At 46.3% G+C, this 14,091-nt stretch overlaps 2 protein-coding genes across 2 annotated transcripts; both read right to left on the reverse strand.

The window, feature by feature from the left end:
* Positions 1–5,255: 5,255 nt before the first annotated feature.
* On the reverse strand, positions 5,256–7,841 carry LOC119300099. Its single transcript, XM_037577164.1, has 7 exons — positions 7,444–7,841; positions 7,138–7,333; positions 6,913–7,011; positions 6,582–6,835; positions 6,429–6,497; positions 6,244–6,342; positions 5,256–5,652 (listed from the first exon to the last, which is right to left on the reverse strand). The coding sequence occupies exons 1-7, from the start codon at positions 7,773–7,775 to the stop codon at positions 5,256–5,258; spliced, it is 1,446 nt and encodes a 481-aa protein (XP_037433061.1). The 5' UTR covers positions 7,776–7,841.
* A 687-nt stretch (positions 7,842–8,528) lies between these two features.
* LOC119300100 lies at positions 8,529–9,418 on the reverse strand. Its single transcript, XM_037577165.1, has 2 exons — positions 8,801–9,418; positions 8,529–8,717 (listed from the first exon to the last, which is right to left on the reverse strand). The coding sequence occupies exons 1-2, from the start codon at positions 9,371–9,373 to the stop codon at positions 8,529–8,531; spliced, it is 762 nt and encodes a 253-aa protein (XP_037433062.1). The 5' UTR covers positions 9,374–9,418.
* Between the last annotated feature and the right edge of the window lie 4,673 nt (positions 9,419–14,091).

Consider the following 14,091-nt stretch of genomic DNA (forward strand, 5'->3'; position numbering starts at 1 on the left):
GCTTGAATAAAAAATATAAGTCGAAGCGGGTACATGAGAATTGGGGTGGAATAAGGACATGCAAAACATAAATTTCTAGGTCAGATGAGGCGGGCGGGTACAACAACGCTAATGAAAGTGAATGAAGGGGGTACATATGACCATCACATTGGCTCGCCCACATCTAACACTTTAACACTAGATATGACAGCACAATGGCGAGAACTATCCACAGTGACGAGTTCAACATGCGAAGAAGCTCGACCATGCCGACGAGTTCCGCTCCTTGTCCGGCAGTACGCAGAACGTTGCCTGCGAAGTGTGGTGCTGGAGGCGGAGCTGGATTGTACTCATCGGCCCAACGCCAGAAAGGGCAATCCTGCGACATTGGCACTTGATTATCAAGATCAGCCACGCTGGACTTATTTTTTCAGATTCGAAAGTTTTGTACTTACCGGATGGTTCACACACTTGAAAAAATATCTATTTGGATTGCGAGAGGTGTTTGACCGGTAGACGTACACCTCCGCAGAGCAATAGGGGCAGACGAACGGCGCCCGTTCACCGCCGGGAGCCCTATGCTGCGTGGAGTGACTCATGGCTGCGGTGGTGAAGGAGTAGAGATACTATCTAGTACCAGATGGAATGAGGAGCAGCTTTCAGGGTATGAGGTTCTGTGTCTGGAGAAGAACTACTGCAGCCCTGAACCTTATATTCAGCGTTGGAGCAGTAAAAAACGGCATAGGATTCCACTATCTTATGCATGGTGTCCACGTCGCGCGCGATTCCTTCACCTCGGGCATTTATCAAATGTACAGTGCGAAAAGGGCCTACAAAGACAACGTTAGCTCAGAAAAGTACTTTACAACATAGTAAAAAAGAAAAAAGTCGTTGGCAAACTACTGTATTTTTATAGGGAAAGTAATTAGGTAAGTATAATCCTGCACTTATCGCAAAAAAAATCCTTCGCATCCGCAGACGTTTCATTACAGATCAATATCGGCCACACATCTATGTTTATACAAAAAAGGAATTAATCTTCACAAAAAAGAATGTTTGTAATGCCCGTAGAAAAAGAAAAAAATATAAGATCAGTTCAATAGCCAAAGATTTAATTCTTACAATAAGCTATGTATCACATTGCCAAGTACCCTTTTTTAGACTCATCAGCCCAACCAGACTCCCTCCCCTCCCTCCCCCGCCGCCATCCACGAGGCGTCGGGGAGGGTTCCAGATCCCCGTCGCCGCACCCCCATCCTCCGCCCTCGCCGTCGCCCAGGGGCACGGCCAGGCGAAACGGTGCGTCGCCAGCGGCAGCGGGGCTCCTTCGTCCCCCGCTCGTAGGGTATGGCACGGGCCAGATCTAGCGTATGGGCGCGGCGGTTGATGCCCATTGCCCAGCGTAATCGAGGTCACACGGGAGCTCCAATCCTACCCATGGCCTTTCTGGGTCAGTCCATTGCAGCCACGGCCACCGGAGGCGTAGGGCACGGCTAAAACCCTCTAGGTCCATGATCCCAAGACCGCCCAAGTGCCTTGGGCGGCAGACGGTCTTCCAGTTAACAAGGGAGTTACCTCCCGAGGTCTGAGATTGTTCCTCTTTTCGCCAGATGAGGGCCCGAATGATTTTGTCGATCTTTCTAAGTGGCCCCTTTGACAACACTTTTGCTTGCAATCTAAAACTACAACATCGAAAAACATAACACAAGACAAATCCATAGTCGATGTTTGTTGTCTTTAGACCATCAATTGAGGACGCGTTCATAGAATTGAAATGAGTATATTTATATACATACGTATAAAAACTAATGTGAAAAACACCATCAACATACAGGCAATTAGCGTTGGCCATGACCAAAAAAAATCGAAATAGGGTTGTTACTTTTCGCAATCATTCTAGGCTTGTTGACATTGCGCTGGGTTGTAATCAACATTATAGCAAAAATATCAAATTTTATGATGTGGCCGTACGTTTCTTAGATTTTCTGCAAATCTCGCATAGTTCCAGGGCGGACCACCGCCTGCGCGCAACCCCTTTCATATATACAACCGAGAATCTGGTGTGTGAAGCCTTATACATTGAAGTGATAGCCATAAAAACTTCTTAACTGAATTACGGAAATTATCCAAATTACATACACGACTACTACTTAAATTATCAGTGAATTACAAGTTGAACACCACGGGAATTATCTGTGAAGTGTGGTGAGAAAAAACAGTGGAAATCACATAGCGGCAGCGGGGCTCCTTCGTCCCCCGCTCGTAGGGTATGGCGCGGGCCAGATCTAGCGGCTGGGCGCGGCGCTTGATGTCGGGTGCGGCGGCGCCCTGGAGCAGGCCGGCGATGGTGGCGTTCGACGGGCGGAGGGAGGCATGGCAGCGGTGGTGTAGGGCTGCCCCTACCCAGTGGGGCCTTCGCGGCTGGATGGCGGCGCTCGGCTCGGGTGGATCTGGGCAAAGTCATGGCCTTTGATGGCTTCGGGGTGGTCTCATGGCGGGGCAGCGGCCCCGGCGGTGGGAGTCGTGCGTTGGCCGTGGGTGGGCTGCGCGGCTTGGATGCGGGTAGGCAACCATGGTCGCTTGGGCGGCGTGGCTGCGGGTGTTGTCTGACCGGGGCGGCGGAAGTGTTAAAGCACCAGGGTTCATCACCTACCCAGTCTGTGTACTAGTCGATGGTGACAGTGTCCATGGACGGCGTGTCCTCCTTGCAGGTCCGTGGTGCTTCTACCCCTTCCATCTTAATCCGGGTGAAAACTCGATGCTCGGATCGGACGGTGGCGACGTTCATGGTCGTGCCCTAACTGGAGGGACCGTATTGGAGTCCTCCGTCCAGCATTTCCGTTACACATCCTTCCGGACAATCGCTCCTCGTGGTGGTGTTCTCCGTCGGCTCTAAGCGGTTTCATTTTGCTCATCTTTTAGGTGCTTTGTAGTCGTTGTGGTTGTGTGTCGGTGTCCAGCATTCATGTATCTTTCCTTGGGTGTGTGGTGTGTGTTTGTATCGGATGTTTTGTTGTTGTGGTTCCGTGCTTATAGGGAATTGTAATTTTGCTGTTTATAATGCGTTCTCAATTGAATAGAGGGAAATGATCGATAAAAGGCGTGGCCAGTCCTCATTATACTTTTGCTTGCATTCTTCCTGTTCTCGTGGTCCAAATAAACCTCATTGACATATAATTTTAAACCACTTTTTTAGGAACCGGCAAAATGCATTTTTCTTATAGAAGAGATGGTGAAAAGGACACAATTTACAGAGGGGCGAGCGTTTTTAGGTAACGTCGCAGAAACCACAAAAAGACTGGTCTAAAAACCAGATTAACCAATGTCTGCGGTTGGCAGGTTGCCAGCAAACGCCAAGTGAATTACAAGTTACTTAAATTATCAGTGAATTACAAGTTGAACACCACGGGAATTATCTGTGAAGTGTGGTGAGAAAAAACAGTGGAAATCACATAGCGGCAGCGGGGCTCCTTTGTCCCCTGCTCGTAGGGTATGGCGCGGGCCAGATCTACCGGCTGGGCGCGGCGCTTGATGCCGGGCGCGGCGGCGCCTTGGAGCAGGCCGGCGATGGTGGCGTTCGACGGGCGGAGGGAGGCATGGCAGCGGTGGTGTAGGGCTACCCCTACCCAGTGGGGCCTTCGCGGTTGGATGGCAGCGCTCGGCTCGGGTGGATCCGGGCAAAGTCATGGCCTTTGATGGCTTCGGGGTGGTCTCATGGCGGGGCGGCGGCCCCGGCGGTGGGAGTCATGCGTTGGCTGTGGGTGGGCTGCGCAGCTCGGATGCGGGCAGGAAACCATGGTCGCTTGGGCGGCGTGGCTGCGGGTGTTGTCGGACCGGGGCGGTGGAAGTGTTAAAGCACCGGGGTTCATCACCTACCCAGTCTGTGTACTAGTCGACGATGACAGCGTCCATGGACGGCGTGTCCTCCTTGCAGGTCCATGGTGCTTCTACCCCTTCCATCTTAATCCGGGTGAAAACTCGATGCTCGGATCGGACGGTGGCGACGTTCATGGTCGTGCCCTAACTGGAGGGACCGTATTGGAGTCCTCCGTCCAGCATTTCCGTTACACATCCTTCCGGACAATCGCTCCTCGTGGTGGTGTTCTCCGTCGGCTCTAAGCGGTTTCATTTTGCTCATCTTTTAGGTGCTTTGTAGTCGTTGTGGTTGTGTGTCGGTGTCCGGCATTCATGTATCTTGCCTTGGGTGTGTGGTGTGCGTTTGTATCGGATGTTTTGTTGTTGTGGTTCCGTGCTTATAGGGAATTGTATTTTTTCTGTTTATAATGCGTTCTCAATTGAATAGAGGGAAATGATCGATAAAAGGCGTGGCCAGTCCTCATTATACTTTTGCTTGCATTCTTCCTGTTCTCGTGGTCCAAATAAACCTCATTGACATATAATTTTAAACCACATTTTAGGAACCGGCAAAATGCATTTTTCTTATAGAAGAGATGGTGAAAAGGACACAATTTACAGAGGGGCGAGCGTTTTTAGGTAACGTCGCAGAAACCACAAAAAGACCGGTCTAAAAACCAAATTAACCAATGTCTGCGGTTGGCAGGTTGCCAGCAAACGCCAGGTCACGCTGAATGATTGCGTATAGGGCGAGAGCCGCCACCTCGCGATGCGTGAGGCTCTGTCCAGTGAACACCCGCCTATTTCGGTCCTTCTATATCGACCATATCGTTTAGATGATTCTTCCACTGCGCCTCTTGCGCACTTGTTTGGATGTGTGAATTCAAAGTCTTGTCCCACCAGTCAGACACATTTCCTGGCTCCGGGAGGAAGCCGAGATTGAAACACCTTCATTCGTCCAAGTGTTCACCTGGGTCCAGACCGCGACTGTGATGGGACAATGTTTGCATAGGTGGGCTGCTGTTTCTGACTGCCGAAGACAAATCAGACATCTGGGGGCGTGAGGCCATCCCCTCACGGCCAGCATATCCGCAGTGATGATTCTTCCGTGTAGAGCTAGCCAAGCAAAGAAGTTGCACTTGGGCTCAGCGTTTGCGGACCAAACCTTGGTCGTGTCGAAACGTGAGTAGGAGTCAAATAATATTGCGCCGTAAGCAGAGGCGGCCGAGTATGTCCCCGAGGTGGTTAAGTTCCAGTTACTGGTGTCCTACTGGTCAGGGATGAGGGTGATCTGACTAATGTGATTCGAGAGAGACACGAATTCTCCGAGCTGATTAAATGGTGCAGTCTGGCCACCGCCCTGATCCAGTTCTCGTTCATGAGCTCGTTGTGCACCGATCTGTTCTATCTGGAGGTAATCTTTAAAGCTCTGGAGCTAGAACCTTGAGTGTGCCATCACTGATCCAGTTTGCATGCCAGAACAGTGTCTTATGCCCATTGCCCAGCGTAATCGAGGTACACGCGCGAAAGAGGATCATGTCTGTTTGGTCACACGGGAGCTCCAATCCTACCCATGGCCTTTCTGGGTCAGTCCATTGCAGCCACGGCCACCGGAGGCGTAGGGCACGGCTAAAACCCTCCAGGTCCATGATCCCAAGACCGCCCAAGTGCCTTGGGCGGCAGACGGTCTTCCAGTTAACAAGGGAGTTACCTCCCGAGGTTTGAGATTGTTCCTCTTTTCGCCAGATGAGGGCCCGAATGATTTTGTCGATCTTTCTAAGTGGCCCCTTTGACAACACTTTTGCTTGCAATCTAAAACTACAACATCGAAAAACATAACACAAGACAAATCCATAGTCGATGTTTGTTGTCTTTAGACCATCAATTGAGGACGCGTTCATAGAATTGAAATGAGTGTATTTACATACATACGTATAAAACTAATGTGAAAAACACCATCGGCATACAGGCAATTAGCGTTGGCCATGACCAAAAAAAATCGAAATAGGGTTGTTACTTTTCGCAATCATTCTAGGCTTGTTGACATTGCGCTGGGTTGTAATCAACATTATAGCAAAAATATCAATTTTTATGATCTGGCCGTACGTTTCTTAGATTTTCTGCAAATCTCGCATAGTTCCAGGGCGGACCACCGCCTGCGCGCAACCCCTTTCATATATACAGCCGAGAATCTGGTGTGCGAAGCCTTATACATTGAAGTGATAGCCATAAAAACTTCTTAACTGAATTACGGAAATTATCCAAATTACATACACGACTGGTACTTAAATTATCAGTGAATTACAAGTTGAACACCACGAAAATGAAGGTTCTATTTGGCCTCAAACAAACACATTTTGCCGCTTTAGCGAACATCGATATTAGTTTCGCTGCTGGTTAATCGCTAACCGTCTGAACGAACTCCTTAGGAAGATAACCGATGTTTTCCCGGAGATGAAGAATGTCGTAGAGTATGAAAGACGCGAACTCGTTTGCGTCACCTTGTAGCTGTGTCAAAAAAAAGTACACATCGTCAAAATTAACAATAATGGCATGTACCACTCTTCTAATTTAAATAATTATGCGACACAAACCTCTGGGAAATGTCATTATCTCCATCAAAGTATCTGCAAAACATCAGCGTTGCTAGCCCCGTGCAGTTTCTGGTACATGTAAAACAAATTGTTCCGTCGTAGAGATGAGGTGTGGTTAAGAAATGTAACAAAAAATTTCAGGCAATCCTTTACCTGAGTGTAGTTGTTGTCTTGCATTGCAATATGTGGACTGACATGCTTTCCCAATCATACTGCCAGTTCTCAAAAAAATCTGTGGCGCATTGCTTCAGGGACGTCTTCATCTGGGTGCATATCTTCATATGTAGCTCTGGCAATGAGCTACCGCCATCCATGGATATTGTTGGGTCAAATACAGTTATCCTTGACTTGTTAAATTCAAAAGCGTAGCCCACCCATGTGAAATTGACCTTCCCTGGAAGTAGCATCTTCGAGCGAAAAAATAATGTTTATTATCTCTTCATGTCTGAGCTTATCATCAATATAAAATGGTTAAAGTACGTACCAGGTTGCAATTCGGCAGGTCGTGTTTTACATGTGGTCCGATGAACTGTTCCCTTACTGCTAAATACGCTGATGTTGAATGCTGAGCCATTATGCATGTCTGAAACACAAAAAACAAAAGATGATTAATTTATTATATGCTGTCGTAATGATGGTCATAGCCTCAAAGTTGTACAAGACAAAAAAATTGAAAAAAAAATGTTTTTCAGTTGAGGTGATTAGGTACCGCAACGTCTGATTCCATAAAGTGTTTCACAATGGAAGAGTGAGGTTCTTTTGTCCTTTCCTCGTCATATTGTTTGAATCTTCTTATTACAATGTCAAAGAAATCATGTTCCATGTCCTCGAACATGCACAGGTGTCTCCTTACTGTGGCAGCGGAGATCTCGATATACCTCGGGTTGTAGTGCATAATCCACAAGCTGCATGCCGAATTAAAACAGTGAATATCAATGAATCAAAAATAAAAAGTTCATTTGACATGGTTTACCTCTTGTCCAAAAATCAATGTATGCACGAAGAACTTATTTACCTTTCACATGTGTTTTTGTCGTTGACGTCTTGCAACCATTTTTTGAATTTCTTGCATATATCAAGTTGATAATGCCATATGTGTGCCGGTTGACATTGTCGCTGGTTCGTACTTAACAATCTAGCCCTTCTTTTGACGAATGGTGAAGAGCTGATGTCAAACTCCAGAGTCCTCGCGTTTAGATTCACCGTGTCCATGAATCTAGTGTCTCTTTCGTACACATACATTTGTTGTTCCAGCATGTCATTTGTTGATGGGCTTCTCCTTGATCGAGGAGGTGAAATCTGGCTAATTGACATTGCTCCTCCCACTGTAGGTTCAGGTGTTGTCATTCCGATTATGTTATCTGCATCATTATTCTTCCTTGAAACCGGGCTGTCAAAATCAATTCCCAAACTGAAACTTGGGCAGTCTTCAATAAGCCGTCTCTGGTCGTCATTCTCAAAAGGTCTTGTCTTTTTGGTCGACCCATTTGGCGAACGAGACGACAAGAATTGAGAAAAGGAGACAACCCTTTTACCTCTTTGCTTGCTCTCTCCTGCACATACGAAAATGGAGTGTTCATTCATCATCATAGTTATTTCTGTCTAGCTAGGCGGAAAAAAGTTAAGAAGCTTGAAAACTTACTTGTGCTCAAGGAGCCGCTGTTGTTTGATTTGTTTCTGTTTCTTCCTGCATCCCTATCTTGCTCGTAAGTGTCGTGTAGAGTTCCATCTTTAGTTGAGCTATCTACATGCCTCCATTGTTTTCCTATAGCTCCTAACTTACCAATTAGTTGCACTGTCTCATACTCAACTATTTTATTTAACCTCTCAACACAACGCTGATTATGGGTCATTAGCTCTCTGTAAATACCAGCACCGCACTGCTCGAAAAATGAAATGACAATTAATCACACCAAAAAATGACTGTACTTTATCAGTGTATTAAAGAAAAAACTTTGTAGTCATACCATTATCGGTAACCTCATATCTTCTGCAAGTTTGCAGGCTGCGGTCCAAATTTCTCCATCAGTGGTACGGTTAACACTGCTTCTTGGCTGCACTTTGTTCATACGGTGAAGTTAGAGGGATGTTAACCCCAAGCTAAATTGCCAATTCGAGAGAGTGATAACTAACCAACGATTTTCCGAATGTAGCCTCAGATCTTTCGCCCATTACTTTCGTGTCAGACTGAATCATGTTTTTCAGTATATCATTGTTGAATATTGATATCCTTGGAATACCATGGTCCATGTTCATCGGTCCAAGGTCGGCATTGTCCAGATAGAAAACCTGAAAAAACAAGTATTAGTTAAACGTACTGAACTATCCGTTCGAAAGAAAAATGTTATGTGGATAGCAATGTTAACCCGTACCTGTAAGAACAATGTACATCCTGTTATGTAGCTTATGTTGCTCCCATTGCTCAACTCATTCTTTATCCTCGTTGCTGCTTGACAAAGTGCATCGAGGACAAATTCTCCCCAGTTCCAACACTGTAAGTCATCGGTGTTTTCTAGTGCGTGCCAATACGCAAAGGTGCCGTAATCGTGCTTGCTAGTAGGTGCAAGTAGATGCCCAACTATGAAGATGATAAAAGCTGTCTTGAACACTTTTATTTCCTCTTGTGACATTGGGTTCCTATACTGCTTCTCTAGTATTTTTTGTGCAGCCTTGAGGCTATGACCATCCTTCTTCTCCATGCCTAAACGCTTCCTAATCAAATAAACTATGCCCTGCTTGCCATCAGAAATCTTTTCTAGGACCCTCCTTCCCGAGCATGGGATGCCGAAAACGTTTTTCACATCTTTAGGGCTCATTTTGTACTGCCTACTTTCATCTATAATTATCATACGTCTAATCTCATCAATTTTGCTCAGTAACCACACTGAAAACTTCAAGTTCAATTTGTTCAGCAAGGGAAATTTCAGTAAACCTTCAAACCCCATTTCGGTAACAATTTTCCTTTTGAAATCATCAAAGGAGGATATGACCTTGAATACGAGTTTGGTGGAGCACCTGGATGTCGGACAGCTGCCATCGCTGCGTTCAAACTCCTCATCTGACAATTCTGGTATATCCATGATTTGTTCAATACAAGTCCACAATCCTATCAACAAAAATCAGAGATGTATAAGTGTGGTTATTCATTTGTTCTCGAGTTTATTTATAGAGCAAAAACGTATTATTCTGGATACACAGAGTTTATTTATAAAGCAAAAAAAGGTTTTATTCTTAGTACTTTTCGGCCCATAATGTCGGACATTTTCGGCCCATTTCTCCCATAATTTACAAGTGTATACCGTCATGTATATTTTCACTAGCCCAACTACTCGAGCCTCTTCTTCGTCGCCCAACTACACTCGTATCCATGTACACAAAACGGAATGAAGAATACTGATAGAACAGCATGAGCTACAGCTAGCTAGAACCGGCAAGAACAGAGAAAGAATAACACCCATAATCTCGGACATTTTCGGCCCATTTCTCCCATAATTTCTAAGTGGATACCGTCATGTATATTTTCATTAGCCCAACTACTCGAGCCTCTTCTCCGTCGCCCAACTAAACTCGTATCCATGTACACAAAACAGAATGAATAATACAGATAGAACATCATGAGCTCCATCTAACTAGAACCGGCAAGAACAGAGAAAGAACAACACCCATAATTTCGGACATTTTTGACCCATTTCTCTCATAATTTCTAAATGGATACCCTCTTGTATATTTTCACTAGCCCAACTACTCGAGCCTCTTCTTCGTCGCCCAACTACAGTCGTATCCATGTACACGAAATAGAATGAAGAATACAGATAGAACAGCATGAGCTCGAGCTAACTAGAACCGGCAAGAATAGAGAAAGAACAACATGAGCAAGTTGTTTTAGGTACATACCAAGGTCCGTCGCTGTATTAGACAAGTCCCAGCCTGGCGAGGCAGCACTGTCCCGATGGCCGCAAACGCAAACACACTGTCACACTCCTTTCTTGAGAAGAACTATGTGAGAGACCTTGTGAGCCTTGGAGTGGATAAATGGAAGGAGGAGGAGGTCTGGGTGAGGAAGATCCTTGCATCGGATACCTTAGCCTACTCAATGCTTCTCTTGGGGAGAGAGTCGTCACGCATATCAATCAAATAAACAAGTAGTGAACAGTTGGTCATGCATGAGGATGGCATTGCCATGCCCGATGCATTCTGACTATTGTATTGCCTAGTGTATAAAAAATTGAGTAGGCCTGCTTAGCAATTCATAGCTCATGACATAGACTAAACAACTCGCGCCATGCATGACCACACCCGCCAACTCCCACCAACAGCTCCCGCCATACATTGTTTAACATACTAACTCTTCCCGCCACGAATTGTTTACTCAACCATGCACAGATCCATAGAAACAGTGTTCAGGGATCAACGTCTCCGAGCATAGGTCCGGCTGGACCATGGTCCTGCCCAACATTTTCGCTTGCCGGGGGTGGAGGTGGAGGCGTCGACTGCGGGGGCGCAGCGGCGCAAGGGGGGAATGAATCGGGAGGGGATCGTGGGGGGACGCGGCTCGTCCGCCGTGAAGAAGGCACGGCAGTTCGAGCGTAATCTCAGCCGTCTTCCGAGTTGATCGCCGTCTGTAGCGACGACCCGCCGTCTTCAGCGATGATCGCCGGCGGCCACGGCGGCGCGCCAGTGATGATCGTCTTCGTCTCACGCAGCTGAGCGCGAGAATACGAGCAGGCGGCTGCTTTTTGGCGCTAGCGAAAAAAAAAGACCAACCCAAGGGCTAACCCTTGTTGGCATTTTTTTATAGAAGAAACTCCACGAGCACCACGCGTCCAAGCCAAAACTTAAACTCGGGTGGGCTGGCAGCAACCTCAACTGCCCAGCCAACGGGTCGACGCCCCATCCTCCCAGCGAATGAAGGGAAGCAGAGATTTGGCGCGCTCCCTGCGTGCGTACGTGGACGGGCTGTTTTGTTGTTCCTCGGATCAGTTTGGTGAGATAAGAACAGTTGAGATTACGCTCCACGGCAGTTCTGCCGTGCCTTCTTCACGGCAGACGGCGGGCTGTCGCGGCCGACGGCATCCGAACACCGCTACCTCCCTCCATTAACCCTCACGCTCTCTATGTTTTTGAAGGTAAAACACAATCCACGATCTTGTTTGCGGTCGACCACAGTCCACCTTCACCCTCATCTTCTTATCTTTCCTACATCACTCTAAAGTCTGTTCAATCGCTGCTGATTTTATGCAATCCACCCAAGTGAGCTTCTGTAGCATGGAGAACCAACAAATCAACGAGGAAAACCAGACCTCTGCTTCAATTGGGTAAGTGAGAAGCATGCCTTTTGGGACATGGCATAGTAATCCGTCTGTGACTCTGTGAGTTGCATGCTTCAGTGCTAAACAAAATTTCTCACCTACGTATAACTTTGGTCTTATATGACTTAACTATTTACCAGCGTGTTTGTGTGTGTGTGCGTTGGTGTTGGCTGTGTGCATCATAGTTATGCAAAGGCCGGATGTGTGCTCATTGTGTTTGTATCTTCTTAATGCTCCATTTTGAATTAATAAAGTCCACCATTTACAGAAAAACTCTGACTATGTGTTGATAAAGAATGAGATGAGCGTTTAGTAGCAGCCAAGGTGGCTTTGTTTTGTACCTCTTGGTTCTCTTTGTGTGTGTTTTCAGGCTTGCTCATAGTCTGAACTTTGGGCTGGCGATCTGCTTGTGGTCGTTAGTTTTGCTCCCTTGCGGTCGAGAGTGACGAGACGTGACAAGTCATCGTGCAGTGCTTAGTGCCGACGGCTGTGGCAGTGCGTCCTCGGACGGCCGCGGCGTCGCCGGACGCTCAACTGTCCTCTGTTTTTCCTTTCTACATCTGTTGCTCGAAAAATACTCACGGAGTACTCCCTCTGTAAACTAATATAAAAATATTTATATCACTATTTTAGTATTCTAAACGTTTTTATATTAGTTTACGGAGGGAGTAGAAGGGAAGATAGACTTGGCAGCGATTATGGTCCAGATGTTATGTTGTTCGTCGGATCAGCTTGACGAGATAAGAACGGCTGAGATTATGGTCCACGGCAGACGAGTCGCGTCCATCGTGGGGTTGGTTAGGGTTGCAACGCACGCACAATTTTCATTTCATTTCACGGTGGGTGAGGGCGTTTTGACTCTTCAAATTTTCCGCCCAAAATTTTTAAACCTCTTTGGCTTCATTGAAAGACGTGAAAAATTTGTGGTAGATCAAATCAAAAACCCCTCGTATGCAACACCAAAATTATAGCCGCGTTGACGAAGGGCTCGATTCCATATAATTTGGGAAGACCAAAGGCCTATTAACTAGGTGGCATAGTTTTAGTTTTAAAAATGAACCGGGCCGACTGGAAAACCGGGAACCACGCCTTTGTTATTTATGAAATATGAAAATAGTTTATATCCAATATTATGTGTATTCATTTGATGCGATGTCAACAATTTGAAAAAAAATCATGTTGAACATTCCGTTTTCTTTTGTCACAAATAAATCGATGAACCGGCCAGTATCCGACTAGGGCAAGTCATGCATGCAACGTGAACACCATAGCGAGCATTGCGTGGAACACCCCGGGTGCGTGCACCAGAGAGCACGTGTTTTTTTTTAGAGAGAAGAGAGCACGTGTTTGGTCTCTCACGTAGGTGCGCAAACAGGGAGGACGATAGGGGCAACATGCAATGCCCGCACGCATGATGTTGACTCGGACGTGGCGGCGATTGTCGATTACTTGAACGTCGAGATACGAGATCGGATGTGTGCGTCGGTGCCGGCGGCGTACGGTGTGGATTCGTGGTGCAGTTGATTGAGGTGCACACGCACGTACAGCAGACCTAGGCGTTGTCCGGACAGGTAGGATACGACATACTCCCTCCGTCCGCGAATAAGTGTACTTCTAGCTTTTGTCTTAAGTCAAAGTTTTAAAATTTTGACCAACTATATACAAAAGAGTGATAACATATATGACATCAAATTGATATATTATGAAAGTACATTTCAAAATAGATCTAGTGATATTAATTTAGTGTCATAAATGCTAGTACTTTTCCCTATAAAGTTGGTCAAAGTTTTAAAACTTTGACCTAGGACAAAAGCTAGAAGTACACTTATTCATGGACGGAGGGAGTAGAGGGTGTTTGTTTTCAGGGATTTATTGGTTTAGGGACTTAAAAAAATCTCTATAAGTCTCATCTAAACTAAACAGGAGAAACTTATAGGGACTTAAAGTGAGCATTTGAGATTTATGAAATAAGATTCTTAAGGAGGGACTTATAGTTGTAATATGCTCTTATAGAGATTTATAAGTCTCGTGAACCAAACAGGTAGGGATTTTTTAGGAATTTGAGATTTATAAATTAGGACTAAAAAAAAGTCCTAAAACTTATGAATCAAACAGGGCCATAGTATGAGGCCAACTCCATCGCGCGATCCCATCTTGTCCGGCCCCGTCCGTTTGGGGTAAAACGGACAAACCAGACGGCCCAGCGCGCGGGCGTAAACGGATTTTTGTCCGTTTTCTATCCGCTTTCGACCCATCCCCGGCCCAAGTTTGCGCCGATTTTCGGGTGAAACGGACAGCGCGCGGACAGGTGGGACGCGCGCGCTTGTCCTCCCCTGGCCCACCTGTCGGTGGGA

The sequence above is a fragment of the Triticum dicoccoides genome, chromosome 5A, assembly GCF_002162155.2.
Source record: "Triticum dicoccoides isolate Atlit2015 ecotype Zavitan chromosome 5A, WEW_v2.0, whole genome shotgun sequence".
NCBI classification, from domain to species: domain Eukaryota; kingdom Viridiplantae; phylum Streptophyta; class Magnoliopsida; order Poales; family Poaceae; genus Triticum; species Triticum dicoccoides.